At 38.3% G+C, this 17,333-nt stretch overlaps 1 protein-coding gene across 1 annotated transcript in view; it reads right to left on the bottom strand.

Annotated features, from left to right (window-relative positions):
* Positions 1 to 7,076: 7,076 nt before the first annotated feature.
* The window catches only part of Mmrn1 (multimerin 1), a 57,565-nt gene continuing 47,308 nt past the window's right edge, over positions 7,077 to 17,333 (bottom strand). Inside the window, exons 7-8 of the mRNA XM_055612862.1 lie at positions 8,552 to 8,701; positions 7,077 to 7,612 (exon numbers count right to left, since the gene is read on the bottom strand). Of these exons, the coding sequence (XP_055468837.1) occupies positions 7,191 to 7,612; positions 8,552 to 8,701 (572 nt within the window). The 3' untranslated portion in view covers positions 7,077 to 7,190. The remainder of the gene's footprint in view (positions 7,613 to 8,551; positions 8,702 to 17,333) is intronic.

The raw sequence follows: 17,333 nt of genomic DNA, 5'->3' as shown, positions 1-17,333 counted from the left end.
CTAGGTAACAACAACAACAAAAACAAACTTGGCAAAATTAAATTCTGCAGAATTAGTTCCATGGAAAGGAGTAATTTTTGACCCTTTGCCTTTTGCACACATCTTGCCCACAGGGTCACTCCTCAGGGAGTTTGTCCACTAATGGACATGATATACCACATTGACGAAACTATAAGAACATGTCAAGGCCACAGTAGCAGGATATTGTTAGAATGAAAAATGAAAAAAAAAAGATACAGTCTGCTTTCCTTGTAACAGGCTCTATTAATGAGGACAACAGAATAGCTAAAACTAGCCATATTCCCCCTAGATAATAAGAACAATCAGGGGGTTTAGGGACTGTGAATTCTAATGTGTTTCCATTACAGTAAATCAATTGAACTTTACTAGAAATTTTTTTTATAGTTTGAAAACCTTCTGAACATTTACGTACAAATTTCACAAGTTTTATTCATGATCTGTGATACTTTTTTTTAACTCTCATTCTTAGTATGTTCCTTGTGTATGGTTGATGATTTCAAGGTTTTCCCCTTAGCTATAAAATAAAAACTTCATTGACATGCCTTGTGTCATCATTCATGCCCTGTGGCATGATAGTCCTATTCTTCCTTAGACCCAACTATGGAACAGGTTTTCAGATAGCAATGTTGCTCAGAAATATTCAACTTCTGCCTCTTAGCTTTGGAAGGATAGCTTGTCAATAGATGTCCATTGTGTCTTTCGTAAACATGGGCATATTGTTCATGACGTTTTTCCTTTCTCAAAGACATGTTCTGCCTGGAGTGCATAACATGGGAAGAGAAGAGCCACAGTTATACAGAAATGCAGCAGTTACCTTTCTTGTTGCTCCCTTTCACCATGCAGAACAGAGTTGTTAGTTTGTCCTTAGCTCAGACCACTGTTACAGGGAAAACCAAGCAATGATCCATTAGTATTCCAACCATTCAGAGGAATTACAGTTTATGAAACGGAATCATGATTTAAGCATTTAATAGCAAGATATAGAAGGGGCAATGAAAGTCACATTAAAAAGGCATGAAATCTCTAGAGGGATTTTAAATTTCTTCTACAGAATAATTTCCATACTATTTAACTGCCTCATCAGCAGGAATAAAGGGTTATAACATTACTTAAATAGTAAATCTGCAGAGAAATAGAAATAGCAAGTTGGAAAGTGGAAGGTATAGAAGCATCTTCGTGAGACACTCTATGAAAAGAGCAAGACTATTCTGACAAGTTATGAAACTTGGTTCATGTCAATAAATTAAAGAAATTAGGATAAGAAAGGCACATTTTTGACACATGTATAACTAAAGCTAAATGCCTTTTTCTAAGTTTAAAATTTTCCTCATTAATTATATACCTAGCTAGCTTAAATCACTATAGAGATGGCTAGGTAGTAGAAATGCTTCCTCACATGTGTTTTCTGGTGAATGTTTGTTATTCTCAATCCACAGATTTCATGTAGATGATAAAATATGCAAGCAGTGCTCTTTATACGTGTTTTGTGCAGTTAAGAGGTTGATTCTAATGATTTTGGCAGGACATGTAGTGAGAAATAAATTTTAAAAGCATAAGACATTAGAAATTATTTATCATTGTTGATATTCTGGTCTAAATGACCTTTAATGGTAGTAACAATTAGCAGAGTTGAGCACTCCTGAGAAGGCACATTCTGCTGGTCTGTATGACGTGGTATTTTCACTGTTGATCAAAGCTGGTTTCTATTTTAAATCTACTTTAAATCCCCCAAAGAAAATTCAAGTTACAGACTTGAAATCACACACTGAAAAATACACCAACCCTTAGATCATGTCACTTAACCTTTTCAGTGTCACTTTGAGTGGGAATAGTGTAGGATTGTGTCAATCCAAGTAATGAAGAGCTCTGTTTTATCTAGGGTGCAATATATGTTAAAAGTTCACAGCTCAGGAGAACGGGATTTAGAGCTCCGTTCTTAACATTGCTGCATTGGGGACTTGGTCCTGTGAATGGCATGTTTGTTGTCCTAGGAACGCTGTGTACCAAAACTTCACTCCCACAGAAGGTGATTGGAGGTAAAGTCTTCAGGATGAAAGTATGTTTAGAGGAGATTATACAATATGGGAGATTGGCCTCAGTGTGAGAGAATGACAAGGGTCTCACCAGGTATGTGTGACTGGCCTAGAACTCATTATGCAACCCAGGCTGGTCTTGAACTTGGGATATCCTGCCTCAGCCTCCCAAGTGCTGACATTACTAGTGTGTACCACAACACCTTGCTGGATCGAGGCCCTTCTAAGTGATACAGCAGAGTTTCTGAATCCACACCTTCTCCAAGTAAAGGTGCCCGGAAAAGATTTCTGCAAGCAGAGAAGAAGCCCTCCCATCGGCAGGCACCTCTAACCCTCCAGCACTGGAGAAAGTTCTGCTGTGTAAGCGTTAAGCTGATAGTATCTCCCGGGGCACACATAACTAAGACAATTGGTATCTGAAAATGTTTCATTAAAACCGGGCTTATGGTCAGAACATGCCTATAATGCCTGTACGTAGGAGACTGTGGCAGGAGGTAACAAGTTTGAAGGGAGTTTAGGATAGATTGTGACCCTGTCTCGGAAAGCCAAACATAAAGCAAAAATCAAAACAAAACTATCACTACCAAACTATCACCACCAAGAACACACTCCCCCTCCCCACCCCACCCCACCTCCGCAAGCAAATCCCTGGGCATCCACAACCTGTGAAAGGATTCATCTCTAAGTCATAAAATCTCCTGAATTTGGACTTTTCCAGAGTTTGTATTCAATTGGGAGGCCAACCTAGAGAAATGAATGCAAATTACTGTTAGACTGCAGAGTTCATAGAGAATTCTGAATAAGCTGTGGTACAGGCACTGAGGGATGGCACTGAATAACCTTTCCAGGACTGTGGGCAAAGCCCAGGAAAGCCACTTGACTAAGTAGCACATGCTGAAAGGCAGGCCTACATTTCACTTTAAAGCATCTTGTGTGTATACATGATAACAGATGGGAGGTAAATGCTTTTAATTGATGAAATTTTTGCCACATTTTAAATTGGAGGAAGGACACACTAATAAAACTGGTTTTCATTGAAGGAGCTGAGGGACCCTCCTGCCCTATTCAGACTCAGCTGAGAGTGTAAGGCAAAGCTTGTATATTATGTGTGCATAAGTATCTTAAGTAGACTCATAATAGTTAAATTATACATGAATGAGTGATAATTTGTCATATAGAAATGATATTAATGTATTATGTAAATATTTAATATGAATATATCATATGACATTTTATGTAAATGACATATATAAAGCATAAAGTTTACATTTGTATAATTTAACAGATATTTACAAATTAAAGTTCTCTGAAATAGCATTTTGTTAGCAAATAATGAAAGCAACACTAATAAGATGAAATAGCCAGCCAAAAGGTCTGCATGCCATATTTAGATCATTGGTTAGTGTATAAGTAAATTTAGCTCATTCTTCTGAAATGAGATGGTTTTCTTTTGGACTGGCAAAATAGTGTGAGAAAGAACAAATTTAGGCACAAATAGTTTTACTATTTACTGTTTAACTAATTAATTAAATGTGTATGTGTGGGTGTGCTGGAAGGACTCTGCATGTATGTAGCAGCCCTCAGAAGGCAGAGTTCAACAGATCCCCTAGGACTGGGGTTTTGGGGAGCTGTGAGCTGCCAACGTGGGTTTTGAGAACTGGACCAGATCCTCTACAAGGGCAAAATTTGCTCTTTACTTGACAGTTCCTGGCTCAACCGGGCCTGAAAGGAGTAGTGTTGAGTGGTTTTCCCACTTGCTTTCCAGTTCAGAAGAGCAGAGCATTGACGCCACGACACAGACACTGGGAACGCAGGCAGAAAGAGAAAAGTGCATTTACTTTCTATTTGCAGAAACAAATAAACAGCTTTTTAACTACGGCAAATTTTATTCAGGGACAACAAGAAGTGTTTGCTTTCTGAATGTTCTCAAACCACTGGTTGATACATACCCAACCAGAGAGAAATCAGTGAAGTCTTCAGAGGTCAGTTCCCTTACAACCTGGATCTGCTCTGAGTGTGCACAAGACTTACCTGAAGAACTGGCTAGAGTTCACATCACTCATTCATCATTCACAAGTTCTGTAATGTGTCTGTTTTAGTGTTAATTGGTATTTGTCCATTGTATGGGTACATAGTTTTCTACTTGTCTGTTGATCGTGTGACATTCTGCTTTGAGCTACCATGTGTATTGCTGGTATTGACATATGCTTTCAATTTTTGGTAAATATGAAAAAAAAATTCAAGGGTCTATTATATGAAAATACTATTTTTATCTTAAAAGTTGTAAAGTTTTGATGAAGGTGTGAAGTCAGTTTTATATCAGTAGACAAAAGGTTGGTAGAAATACTTAAAGGTCAACTGGCTAGCACTTATTGAAATTAAAAAAATTTTTTTTGTCTCGACATTGAGCCTTTGCTATACTGGAAAAATTTCTCAGTTTTTGTATGCCTCTGTTTCTCATGGGCAGAAAGAGCATGGCACTAAGTACTATGTATTTGATAGATTAATACATAATGAATGGAGGTATAGTGACCACTAAAATTAATTCATGAGAAAGGGTGGCAATATAAAAATGTTCTTGTTTTTATTCTTACTTATGAGAATATATTCAGAAATCCTTTCTCAAACATGAACAGAATATATTATTCTAAAAATAATCATAGTTAGCGTCATTGCTGCTGACATGACACCTCTCAAGTGTCAAGTGTTACTGTAGTCAATGAGACCCTCTATGCATGCATATTCTTAGGAAGACAAGTAACAGAGTAAGCATCCCAGAATCCATTGCATGGTAGAGATTAGTACTTACCCTTTTAGGAACGGGGTGGAGCTGCGCTCCCTACGTTTAGGTAGCTGAATAAGGGTTAGCAGCCTTACAGTCCATGAGGATGAATCTCTTCTTCATAGCTGTAGTTCTCATCTCCCACTTCCTTAGAACATTAAGAAGAAAAATATCTCAACTTCTCCTACTGAGGATTGAACCTATCATATGGAAGGGTGGTGGCTGTCAGGGCTTTGTTGATGCCTATAAGGAGAAAGCTACTTCTTCATGGTCAAAGAATGAAATCTGAATTCTACCTTTGGCCCTAGGTGGAGACAGGGCATTTTTATCTTCCCCAAAGAGTAGAACATGGCATCTTATTGTGTCCTCCTTTAAGAATGATTTCACATAGTCTGTCAATTACCATGTTAGGAGACCACACAGGAAAGTGATTCAGGAAAGACATGCTAAGAAGATGATAGAAAAAAAAATTTTCCTGATGGGATAGTGCACTTATTTCCTCAAAACCCCTTCCCCAATGCAGTGTTTACTTTCTCAAGACATTGAAGGAGACCCTCAAAAGAAACTTGACCTTCTTTACAGCAATTTTACCCTGCCTTTCTATCCCGGTGGGGTAGACTCTTCCCTTATCAATTGTAGTCCTGCCTGATAATGCTCAGGGTGATAAGGACCACCAAGTTCTAAGATCATAGCTTCAAACTCTACCAAAACCTCACAGACGTTTTCAGTGCAAATCATGGGCATTACTTTTCTTTTTAAGTACTTACCCATGCTCCCCATGTGTCCACCTTACTTTCTGCTGGAGTCTTCCTCTTCTCAATCCTTTTCATTAAAACTGTACTAAAAGATCCTTAATAAACTTTCCAACTCTGCCAGCTGCAGTCCTGAAAGTTTCAGTGTCAAAGATGAGAATCTAGGTTTGGTCCCTAAATCTCTTAGGGAAGTTCTCCTGCTGCTGATGGTGACATGGAGGGACTGTGACTCTTTCACTTGTGTCCTAAAGTCTCTTTCTTGAACATTGGACAAAATCCTGGGAATATTTCCCTTTCACTCTGGGCTTTGTCACTCTTTCTCGGAGGACCTCTATTTTTCTATCAAGCATCTACTTTTGGACCTTCAGTTCTGAACATAACTGGCTTTCTTGAACCCTAACTCAAAAATGCTGAAGAACTGAGGAGGCAGCCTCAGTTTGATGGGCAAGAATGAGGACCAGAGTTGGAGTGTCAGAACTCACAGGATGATAGTTCTGGTCGGATATGGCTGCCTCTTTCTAATTCAGTAACAGGAGCCCCAGAGCAAGCTGGTCAGCCTGGCCAAATCCCCTAGCTCTGGGTTTGACTGAGAAACCTGGTCTCAAGGAATAAGCTGAAAAAGTGATCAAGGGGGAATCCCAATACCAACCTTGGGTCTCTACATGCATCTTTGTACATGTGCAAAACATGCATATGCAGCACACACACACACACACACACACACAGAGAGAGAGAGAGAGAGAGAGAGAGAGAGACAGAGAGACAGAGAGGATAGCTTCTTCTTCTGGCAGCTACCCAAATGTACGGTGGTTGCTTTTTGCTCAAGCTTTAGTGACACGAGGTTTCTTCAGAGTCCATTTTCAAACTCCTTTATTATTAAGACTGAGAATCACAAAAGGTTTTCCACAACAACTATAATAGAAGAACATGAGTAAAAAGCATTGTACGTCCATCAGATGTTATGTAGGGAAGGCAGAGAAGCAGGGTACACAAGATCCATACAATTAGGTATAAATATAAATGTCCAAATAGATGTTGGTTATGTCTCCATTTTCCAATTTCAGAAAGACAATATTTAAGCACATTTTTATTTCTAGATTACTTTTCTTAGTTTTAAACACAAATGCAAATTTTAGTATATAAACTGGTTGACTCAACAATAAAGTAAAAGTTAAAAAATGAAATTTTTTTTTTTTACTTTGAATTATTCATTTCAGTTTGTTATTCTAGGGAATTCTTTCCTATGGTTCTATACATAGAATATAACACAAATTTAAGTTTCTTTGGAAAGTCTGCTGTGACTGGCAATAGCATGTGGTTGATATTTTACTCTACACTGAAAAGACTTACAGTGAAGGAGCAGGGCAGGCATGCATGCGTACGGTAGCATGCACATTTGGTTTCTGTGCCTCTGCATTTCCTTTTAGGAGAAAGGACCCATTCCTCCACAAGCCATCCAAATCATTTTATGAATAAACATTCAGGCTCTTAAATAACATATCTCATCTAGTGTGGAAATACCACAACAGAGCTGATGCGCATGCAAGGAGAAATAAAAAGGTAGACAGCACTGGAGTGGAGCTGACAGTCTACCTCTCTAACTCAGGTGCGGTATAACAAGTAACCACTAAATGTGGTCACGGGGGGATATTTGATCGGAATTATCCCTTTTACAAGACGCAGCCACACTTCCTGCCCATAGTTTAATTCAAATAAGGCATCCCCAGTCAAAACTCTGTCACAGTGTATTTCATTGTCAGTATTTTCAGACTCAAATCTCAGCTTGTCTACTCCATCAACCACTAAAAACCCCGAGATATGAGGACTGAATGACTCAATAGTGTATTTGAAGATGTACACTCCAAGGTACGGAATTCTGAACTTGCCAGTTCTTGGGTTATATGAAGCTCCATAATTAACACTTAGATCGTTGAACAGGATAGGACCAGGTGCTGTCATTCCATGAGTGTGAGATACAAAAAACGCCACCATCGGAGCATATCTGTAAGATCCTTTGGAAAAATCTGTTCAAAGAAAAACATGGCATGAGTTATTTTTCAGGTTCTTATCTTGTTTTTCTTCCTAAGGTCTCATTTTATCTCGGCCACACAGTCCTAACAGAAGCACAAAGCTCTCTATAAACCGAACAATGTCCGTGTGTTGGAGTGCCCACCTCCACTGTGAGCTAGAGAGTATAAAAACACCAGTTTTCTGGAGCCCCAGTTTCTCCATGCTGATTAGGTCCATTGTGAGGTCAGGCAACTCTCTTGTAGATATGTCTGCAGGGTCATTTGCATACTGCTTAGCACTCCCTAGAGATAAAGGAATTCAAAGTACTGCATGGTTATTATGGGATACCAGAATGCCCTGCATTCTGAACGGAAGCTTCTAGGATGGAGAGACAAGTTTTCATGATAATTTCTAGAGGCTGAGACTGAGGTGAAACAGTGCCACACTACCAAGGAGAAGCAGGCAAAAGTGATTTTCTGTGTAGTGAATGTCGCATACGCTTCGGAAAGATTAAAAATGGACTAAAATGTACTCTTGAATTCAGGAAATAGGGAAGGCCTGATTTGAAATATTCTGTGACCACTGAAGATAATGTATTTTAAATGCTGCACATGTTTTCTTGTTTAAAAGCCAGAAATACTGCGTTAAAATTTGTTATTATTGTATGTATAGAGTGTGTGTGTGTGTGTAGGACACAGGACAACTTTCGGGAGCTAATTCTCCCCTTTCCCCGTGGGATGTGAGCATCAAACTCGGGTGTCAGCTCCCTCCAGTACCTTTCCAGCTGAGTAGCCTCAGGGCCAGGTGCTACCCTCTCACAGTACGTGTGCAACACTGCCAGTCGACAGAAGTGAAGACAACACACACATCAGGCTAAGAGCACAGACGGCCGTTGACAAATTCCAGCGCGTGTTTGCACGACACTGAGAAGCATAAGAAGGTGACGCTTGTACCTGGTGCCACGGCATTTTCTTCCACGATCTTCACAGTGCAGGCGTCACCCATAAAAGGGTGCCGGCAAGCGCAGATGAAACTGGTTCTCACACTGATGCAAGTGCCGCCATTCTGGCATGGGAAGCTGCTGCAGCTGGAATATTCCTGCGCTACTGAAAAATAAAAAAAAAAACCTCACAGCAAAAAGGGATAACCTATTTTTGTCTCATACCGGAGTTGTGCAGCAGGATAACCGAAATGCTGAATTTGAAAATGCATCTTTAGACCGAAGCCACTCACTAGTGTCAGCATGGGACTTCATACAAATCCCTTATCTCTGACTTAGAACTTTATGCAAAACCCTCATATCTGACCCCATTTCGTGACACAAGGATAATTTTGCGATGAAGTGTATGTGAGTATATTAAACTTTTGCTTAATTTTGAACAGATAGTCCAAATACAGGACTACGTATATTTGAACTAGGAAAAAAACAAGGGTTAAGGTTTCAAATCATTAGAGCAGAACGGCATTTTTAAACTTTTCTTAAGGATGTGTTATTATTTAATACACTTCTGCGTTTACACGCACTCCTGAGTGAAGTTACTAGCGCATGTTTATGCAGATTCCCGTTCATGCCACCAGAGGGGTTTGGTTTCTCTGGAACCGGAGTTTTGAGCTGCTCGGTGCGGGTGCTGGGAACAAACCCATTGTTTGCTCTTATCCCCTGAGCCATTCTTCCAGCTCTACCTTTTAAACACTAAGATAAACAAAACAACAACAACAAAACAAAAAAACCTCTCATGATTGGTCACCTTATTTTGAAAATTAAAATTTTAATGAGTGAAAACTGAAGAAAAACATCTTAACACACAAATTTAGTGACTCGCATTTATTGCTCACAGAAGCTTCTGCTGATCACACACAATATTTCCACTAAAAAAAAAAAAAAAAACGGAAAATGGTCGATGATGTGAGCCAACAACTCTCTGCAGCTTTTTAAACATCCTCAGTATTTCTATGGATTCCAGGACTTACTGCTATAAAGTCATAGTAAATTCAGCCACAATGAGAGCATGCTTATGTCAGGCAGCAACATTTTAAAAAGACAAATTATTCAGATACCATGGTGAGACAGAAAGCGGAATTTAAAAATGCTGATTGATGATTAAATAGCCATTCCTTTTAATTGGACAATTTGGCCATACGCACCAGCATTAAAGGACTCATTTACTTAGATCCATACTTTTTTTCCTTGGAAAATATGCATATGCTGGACACCTGTTTCTATGTATATAAAGATCACTGCTCAAAGGTGCATTTTATAATATTATTTTCATTTTTAATTTATTTTTATCTCAAATATTAACAGATTAATAGCCAGTGATTCAGCTTTGTCAAACACATCACAGTATAATGCTACAAAACAAAACAAAACAAAACACAACAAAGAACCAAACAGAAGAAATACAAACTGCTTAAGAATGTAGCAGAGTGTCGTCACACTTAGTGTCCTGTTGGGAAGTAATAGTTTGTGCATTACACATTACATAATTTTTCTAGAACTTCTAGTTAAAATAGCAGTTATAAATATTGTGCAAAGTTATGTAAATTCAGAAAAAATGCTGGAAGAATCCTTTACTTGCCACAGTTACTGTATGGCACCACCTTGTGGCAATAATGTAAATTTAGAACTCACTCATTTCAAATTTTGTAATTGTAGGTCACTTAACTTTCAGATCACGCATAGCCCCGCCCTGTCTTTATGTATAACGACTGGACTCCACATATGAGGAAAATTGCATTTGTTCGAGTCTCGCTTATTTCATGCACCATGATGACATCAAGTTCCATTTAGCTTTCTACATGTGAACTATGGTATTTTTATCATTATTTACAATTGAATAAACTTTTACTGCATGTATGCAAAACCACTTTTCCTGAGTAAGTGTGTTATTGCCCGCATGTGTGTGCATGTTCAGGTCAGAGGTTGGCGTCCTGTATATTCCCTGATCATTCTCCATCTGATTTTTTGACACGGTCTTTATTTAAACTTGTGTCTCATTGACTTGGCTACTTTGGCTGGCCAGTGAGTCCCACACTCTTCATGCCTCCACCTCCCCGATTCTGAGATTGCAAACACAGGCTGCCATGCCAGGAATCTGAACTCAGTCCTCATGCTTGTGTGGCAGGCACTTTATCTACTGAGCCACATCCATTGCAGACAAGATATTGTGTTTTTGTTTGTTTGTTTGTTTGATCTATTAAACTATTGATGAGCAGGTCAGCAGATTCTATATCTTGGCTAGTGTGGATAGCTAATAAACACGGATGCACACACACATGCACACAGATATACAGATAAGCACAAACCCCACAGATACGTGTGCATACATGCATGTACATGTGGACATACATAGACAAAAGCCAAGTGCATGTCGATACATATACAACTACAAGTGGATACATCCACACACATAAAATACATGTACAAAATGCACGTGCATGTCTACACATGCATGCGTATACTTTGCACACATCCAGATGCACTCATGCATACAGACATAAATGCACACATACACACAACAGATGTACACACAAAGTCAGATAGAAATATGTGACAAAGCACAGGTCCACGGGAATTTTAAATGTATTAACACAGAACTTTGCTAGATTTGAGGGAGTATCAGGAAAGGGAACAACAAAACCTCTATAAAACACAACCAGGAGTTGTATAGCTGAATGAAATGAAGGACCTCTATATCTAGTTTTTAAAATTGGGTGATCTGTTTTGTTTAATACTTGCTTTATGTATCTGTATATTCTCTGTTTCTAAGTGTGTATTAGCAATTCATTAAAAATATGGGCAATCTTCATGCTTTTATTATTTATTTAAATAATAAAAATATTATTTAATGTTTTTAAAGAGAATATATTTGTATGTTCCTTGAAAATTCCAAAATAATTTAAATTTCTGTGACATACTCTTTATAAGCTACATCTCTCATCTAGAAAAGTATTCAAAGAGCTTAGGTAATATATGTCATATATTTATACATATTACATGCAATATATTTGAAGAAGTGTTGTAAGTGGGCTTGCATTTCTGGAATACGTTTGCCCCTTGACTCAAGCTATCAAGCATTTCATTTGCAGTTAGCTTTTCTTCTAGAACTTAGCCTACCATTTGCTAGCTTGTAAACTACCTGGGAGTCTCCATTACTTGTTGGAATGTGAATTCTTAACTGCAAAGCACTAGCTCCATTGTCCTTCCATTCTCCAACCTAGCACCTCTACCATTCTAACTTTCTCAGATGAGAAAATCAATCCCACTTATAAACTCGGCCTGTGAAGACATCAAACCTACTCCAGGGAGAAAAAATAAAAAATCAAGACTCTGCCAAATGGTGGCTTTCTCTCCATTGCCACTGATTCTTCTTACTTCTGCTTGGTGTTCAGCATCTAATGTGCACTCAGCTGTCCTCTTTCTGTCCCATTGCTTCCTGTGATCGAGTCTTGCTTTGCTTAGCAGAACGTGTCACCTACCCTTCATCTCAATCTTTCTGTGGAGTCACTAATCTGCAAGAACTGTTCACTTGTGTCTAGTTGCAGGAGTCTAAACTTCTTGTGATCACACAATCCCCTACTAGACTCCTGCCTCGTGCCTCCTAATCATCTACCAAGGATGTCTCATGGCTGTCTGCATGTTTCCATAGTTTCTCTTTTCAGTTGCATTCCTTGCCTCAATTGCTTCTTAAGGTATTTCTGGCCTTCAAATTGTGGACACAGTAACTCTCATTTTAACATGTAATATCCATGACACATAGTACTGGACACCTTTTGCCAGTTGAGTCTTGGTGATAGAGACTACAGTGACAATTGCTACTTGCCCCTTCTGAAGAGACTGCATATTTCTTCCCACGGAAAACAAGTCACAGGCTTACGTAGCTTGGCATCTGTCTCAGACTTTGTCATAACAGCTCACCTGTGCTCTGACGTTATTCGAGGGCTCTAAAGCTCTACATTAATTTGTTCCAACATGTGTTTATGGGTAGTACTGACTTGCCAACTCTGTCCATAGAAACCAAGCCATGCCTTGTTTCATTTTGTATGAATGAGTGAGCACCTCATCCCAGCTTTGATTGCATTTTAACATTTATGCTGTGTGTTTATCCAATCAATGCTGAAACATGTCATGACTCCCTGTCAGGTATGTGGCCTCACTGACAGGCAAGCATGGTTGATAACAGTATGACAATTGGAGCTATATATAGCTTGCTACAATTCAACTTTCCTACATCCTATGTATACTTTTAAAATGGTTAGGTCTTTACTAAGCAATTTCTGGAATTAACATAAAATGAACTCCAATAAAATAATTTTGTCATCTTCCCTCATCTCCGATGCTATAGTTCCCTTCACTGTCTGAATTGTTGTTGGATGTTGTATGTATCCCTTACAGAACTTATCACACTCGACTCTAGGCCCTCATGTGTCTTTAGTTTCATGAATGTCACTTTATGATGTCAGGGCTCAGTGTACTCCTTAAACACACCACTCTGAATTCACATAGTGTGTGACATGTACAAAATGGCAAAGCTTTAAAGGATGAATGGACAAGTTCATGAAAGTTTGATTTGCTGGTTAGCTCCTTATCCAAATTCTGTCTTCACAGTCCCACAAAGTCACACAGGATGTGCGGAAGATCATCACAACTCAACATTCTGCTATGTTGTGCAAGATGAATGGCTAATGTATCAGTGCCAATTTCCTACATGGAACTTGACTAAAATTAATTTTCTATTGTCTTGGCATAGCTGGGGAATCTCAATTTGTTCCAGTCTCTGCATTTTGCACTCTAATATGTACTCCATTTGCAGTTTCCTCTTCATCCTATTATTACATTTCACAAAGGTCTGTGGTGGTTTGAACACATTACAGAGCTCCTTCCATTTCAGAGCACCTTACCTTTATGAACACTTGCCATTTATGGCTGTAACTGTGTGCTCCATGTGTGAGGTGCATGAAGATGAGCACTGACTTCAGTCTACACACCATCCACTTAGTCTTTCTCAGTACTCAGTCAGAACTCATTCAGTAGGAATTATTATTCTTATTTTTATTTATTACATATGCAATAGACTGTGTAAATTGTAAAACTTATTATTCATAAAAGAAAAATTATTATTTCTTTACTTTATGATTTTATTATTTACTTCTGTTTTAGCATCAGTAGTTCTTCATTTAAGCCAGAAGTTCTCAACCTGTGGGTTGTGACCCCTTTGCGAATCTAACGACACTTTCAAGGGGGTTGCATATCAGTTTTCCTGCATATCTAATATTTACATTACAATTCATAACTAGCAAAATTATAGTCATGAAGTAGCAACAAAAAATAAAAAAAAACTTTATGGTTGGAGGTCCCACAGGATGAGGAACTATATTATAGGGCCTCAGCATTAGGATGGTTGAGAACTACCAATCTTAACAATAACATTACAAAGCGACTGTGATTGCTGCTCGTGGCACAGTGGAGTTTCACAGGGATTAGCGAGGGGCCTGCCCTGCTGCCTTTGAGTATCCTGACAACACACAGACAGAAGCAACCTGCCGTTCTCTGTGCAGCTTTGCTGCTAGTTGCTGCTCTCACACTCTCCTTTTCTTTATGTTTCATCCTGATTCCACTGACAAAACCCTTCCGCTCTCGTACATGTGAGCATATTTCAGGGCCATTCTGCTTCCCCGTTTATTACATAAGATTTGAGCTTGCATTACTGTAGGAATATTTTACATTCCCTTACTGACAAGTCTTGAAAGTGTCCAGATGTATGTTTACATTTAGTGTTCAAATTTATTCTATTTGCCCACATTGTGTTCACTAACGTATAAAAGCATAGAACTACTCTTAGTTGCCTTTGTTGCTTTTCCACAAAATGTTAATTTTTATAATTATTTTCTTTTACATCACATCTTTTGTTCTTGATAACAAGAATAAAGTTTTTGTAACCCTTTGAATGTTGTTTTAAAGAACATTTACTTATATCTGCAATCTGTGTCAAATATATCACTCATGCCTCAGAAGATCTATTCTAACTTTTGATGAAACTATTCTATTCTCTTAAGCTATGAACTAGAAAATTAGATGTTTCATCTGAGAGTACCAATATTTTTTTCTTTAGCCTCGTAACCTTCAATCAAAATAATTGGAAGTACTCTCCGCAAATATGTCAAAACAGTGTCTGACATCCCAAGCCACAAAAAAGATGCAAAATAAACAGGAAGCATTTTTCATCAGTATTTGCTACACTTCCTGTTCCTGACCTTGCCTCTCTTTTGGAACACATGGTTACTTGCATTTTCAACTGGTTTATTTTTAACACACCAAGAATTTTAAAGAAATATTTGTCTGCTAATGCTTCTCAAGTCTAAGTCAAAGAAGATGAAATTTTATTTATTGACAATGAGTTCTAAACTCAATCAGCCTCATAACTGAAGTGCCTTAAAGTTAGTCATTTTATAAAGAGGTCATCTTTGTCAAAGATACCTTACTTAAGGTGTACTTAAAAATCTTATTTTAAGTAATATAGAAAGTCATGTAAATAAAAATTTCTCTTAAAGGAAGCTATCCTTCAAAGACTTTGCAGAGGGCTGAGAATGTGGTTAGCCAATTGCTATACAAACAAAGCTTCAAATATAAAATTAAAACAAAATCCAAAAATCTCTGATATCTATTTGAGTATTGTTTAGAAACAAATCCAGGATTTAACAACTAAGCTAGAATAACTTCTTGGCATTGGTCTGGTAGATACCATAATTAGCATAACTGAATGCAGGCTTTGTGTTTCACTACATCAGGTAAAGGCAGCTTTCATGAATAACTCATTAGACTTTGATAGCTGCCTGTGGCCAGGTCACAGGAAAGTCAAACTGAAATCAGTACCTTGACTTCAGCAGCATCATTGCAGGACTTGACTGTTAGGCTTTAAATCCTTGATAAAGGGACTCCCTGGAATATCAACTTTGACCACATGAAATGAGCAGTCAGCCATGCTCTGAGCAGCATGGGATGCAGGGGAGAGAGCAGAAGGAAGACACATGAATATAGTGCCCTATCTCTGCAGGTAAGAACTGAGGATAGACCCTAAAATAGTAGATTAGGGCACATGATAGCTGGAGGAAACGTTGGTTAATCTCTCTGACTATTCCTGGTTCTTCAAAGTATAATGATAATACCTGTCTTGTAGGTATTGTTGAATGAAGAAATGTTATCTAGTACTTCTACAAGGCCTAGAGTGAATGAATATTAGTAAATAACATATAAAATAGCATAGTATTAGTGACAGGCCTCAAAGAGCGTATCATTTACTAAAATTAAAACTGATATACAGATTATTCTCTAAAAAACAGTTTGTAAGTATTGCTAAAATATGAATAATATGACAAAGACGTTCCGGAGAAATGATTGTATTACCCCCTGATTTTAGTTATATGGAAGAAAATGTAGCTCTAGTTTCTACCCTATACAATCAAAACTCAAAGGGCATAACAAAATTTGTTACTACTTGATCTTTTGATTAAGTTCAACTGTAAAGGACAGGGCTGAATTTAGCAAATGTACTGGATGGTGTGTAGCACAACTGATATAAAAGTGTATCAGATGAAGCATTTTATTTTATAAGGACTTTATTTATTTATTTCCATTTATAACTGTTGTGTCTGTGTGTCTCCATGTGTGTGTGCAGAATACACATGCTTTTGTGTGTGTAGTTGTATAATCTGAGTACTGTGACTGAGCCACGTGTTGGTGTCAGATGTCTTTCTCAATGGCTCTCAGTCATACTCTTTGAGACAGGGTCGCTTCACTGAACCTGGATCTCAACAGTTCTGCTCGATTGGTTGGCCAGTGAGCTCCAGAAACCTGTCTGCCTCTGGTCCACTGTGTTGGAGCTACAGATTTTCACAGCCATGCCTGGCATTTTCTGTGGGCGCTGAGGCTCTGTCTACACTCAAGCAGACACCTTACCCTCTGAGACATGTCTCCAGCTCCTCGGGTGCTGTAGGCAGCATGCCTGATTTCATTACCTTCTGTAGCCCTTGCTTGCTCTACCAGTTTATAGGTACAAAGCATCAGGATCACGTGAATGGATGAGCAGGTACACATCTACTTGGAAGGACCCATACCTTAAAAAGTGAATTCACTTGAAACTGCTTTCTACAGTGCACTTGGAATTGGGCCAAGCCCTCCTTATTGTCTTGGCATCATTATTGGTGTCTTAACTGAGATGTAATAAAGGAATTTTAATTATTAAATTTGATAAATAAGACTATAAAATTTGACAGATAAGTAAATAAAAAAAAGTAAATAAAAAGGAAGGAATTTTGCCAAGGCACTATCAGAAAAACAAAAATCAAAGCTATGCTATTTCCTATCATCCCTTTAATTCAGTTACCAAGTCAATCACTCACGTGAGAGCAATTGGCAACATCTGTGTAGCCTTGGCTGTAGTGGACTTGCTTTATAGACCAGTCTGGCCTCGAACTCATAGAGATCTGCCTGCCCCTGCCTCTCTGAGTGCTGGGATTACAGACGTGTGTCATCATGCCTGGCTCATTGCTCTGAGTGTTCAAATATATCTCTATATCTCACTCTTCACAAAATGGTATCTAAGTGCAGGTCCCCCCAACCTGTATTCATGGCTTTCTGTGGTCTATTCTAACCAGATTCCAGAATAGTTCTTTGAGGCAGTCATTTGGGGTGTATATATATATATATATATATATATATATATATATATATATATA

This window comes from Psammomys obesus, unplaced genomic scaffold (genome assembly GCF_907164565.1).
Source record: "Psammomys obesus unplaced genomic scaffold, mPsaObe1.curated_primary_1811, whole genome shotgun sequence".
NCBI classification, from domain to species: Eukaryota; Metazoa; Chordata; class Mammalia; order Rodentia; family Muridae; genus Psammomys; species Psammomys obesus.
The sequence above is the reverse complement of the archived record's forward strand: the minus strand, read 5'-3'. Positions and strand labels throughout refer to the sequence as shown.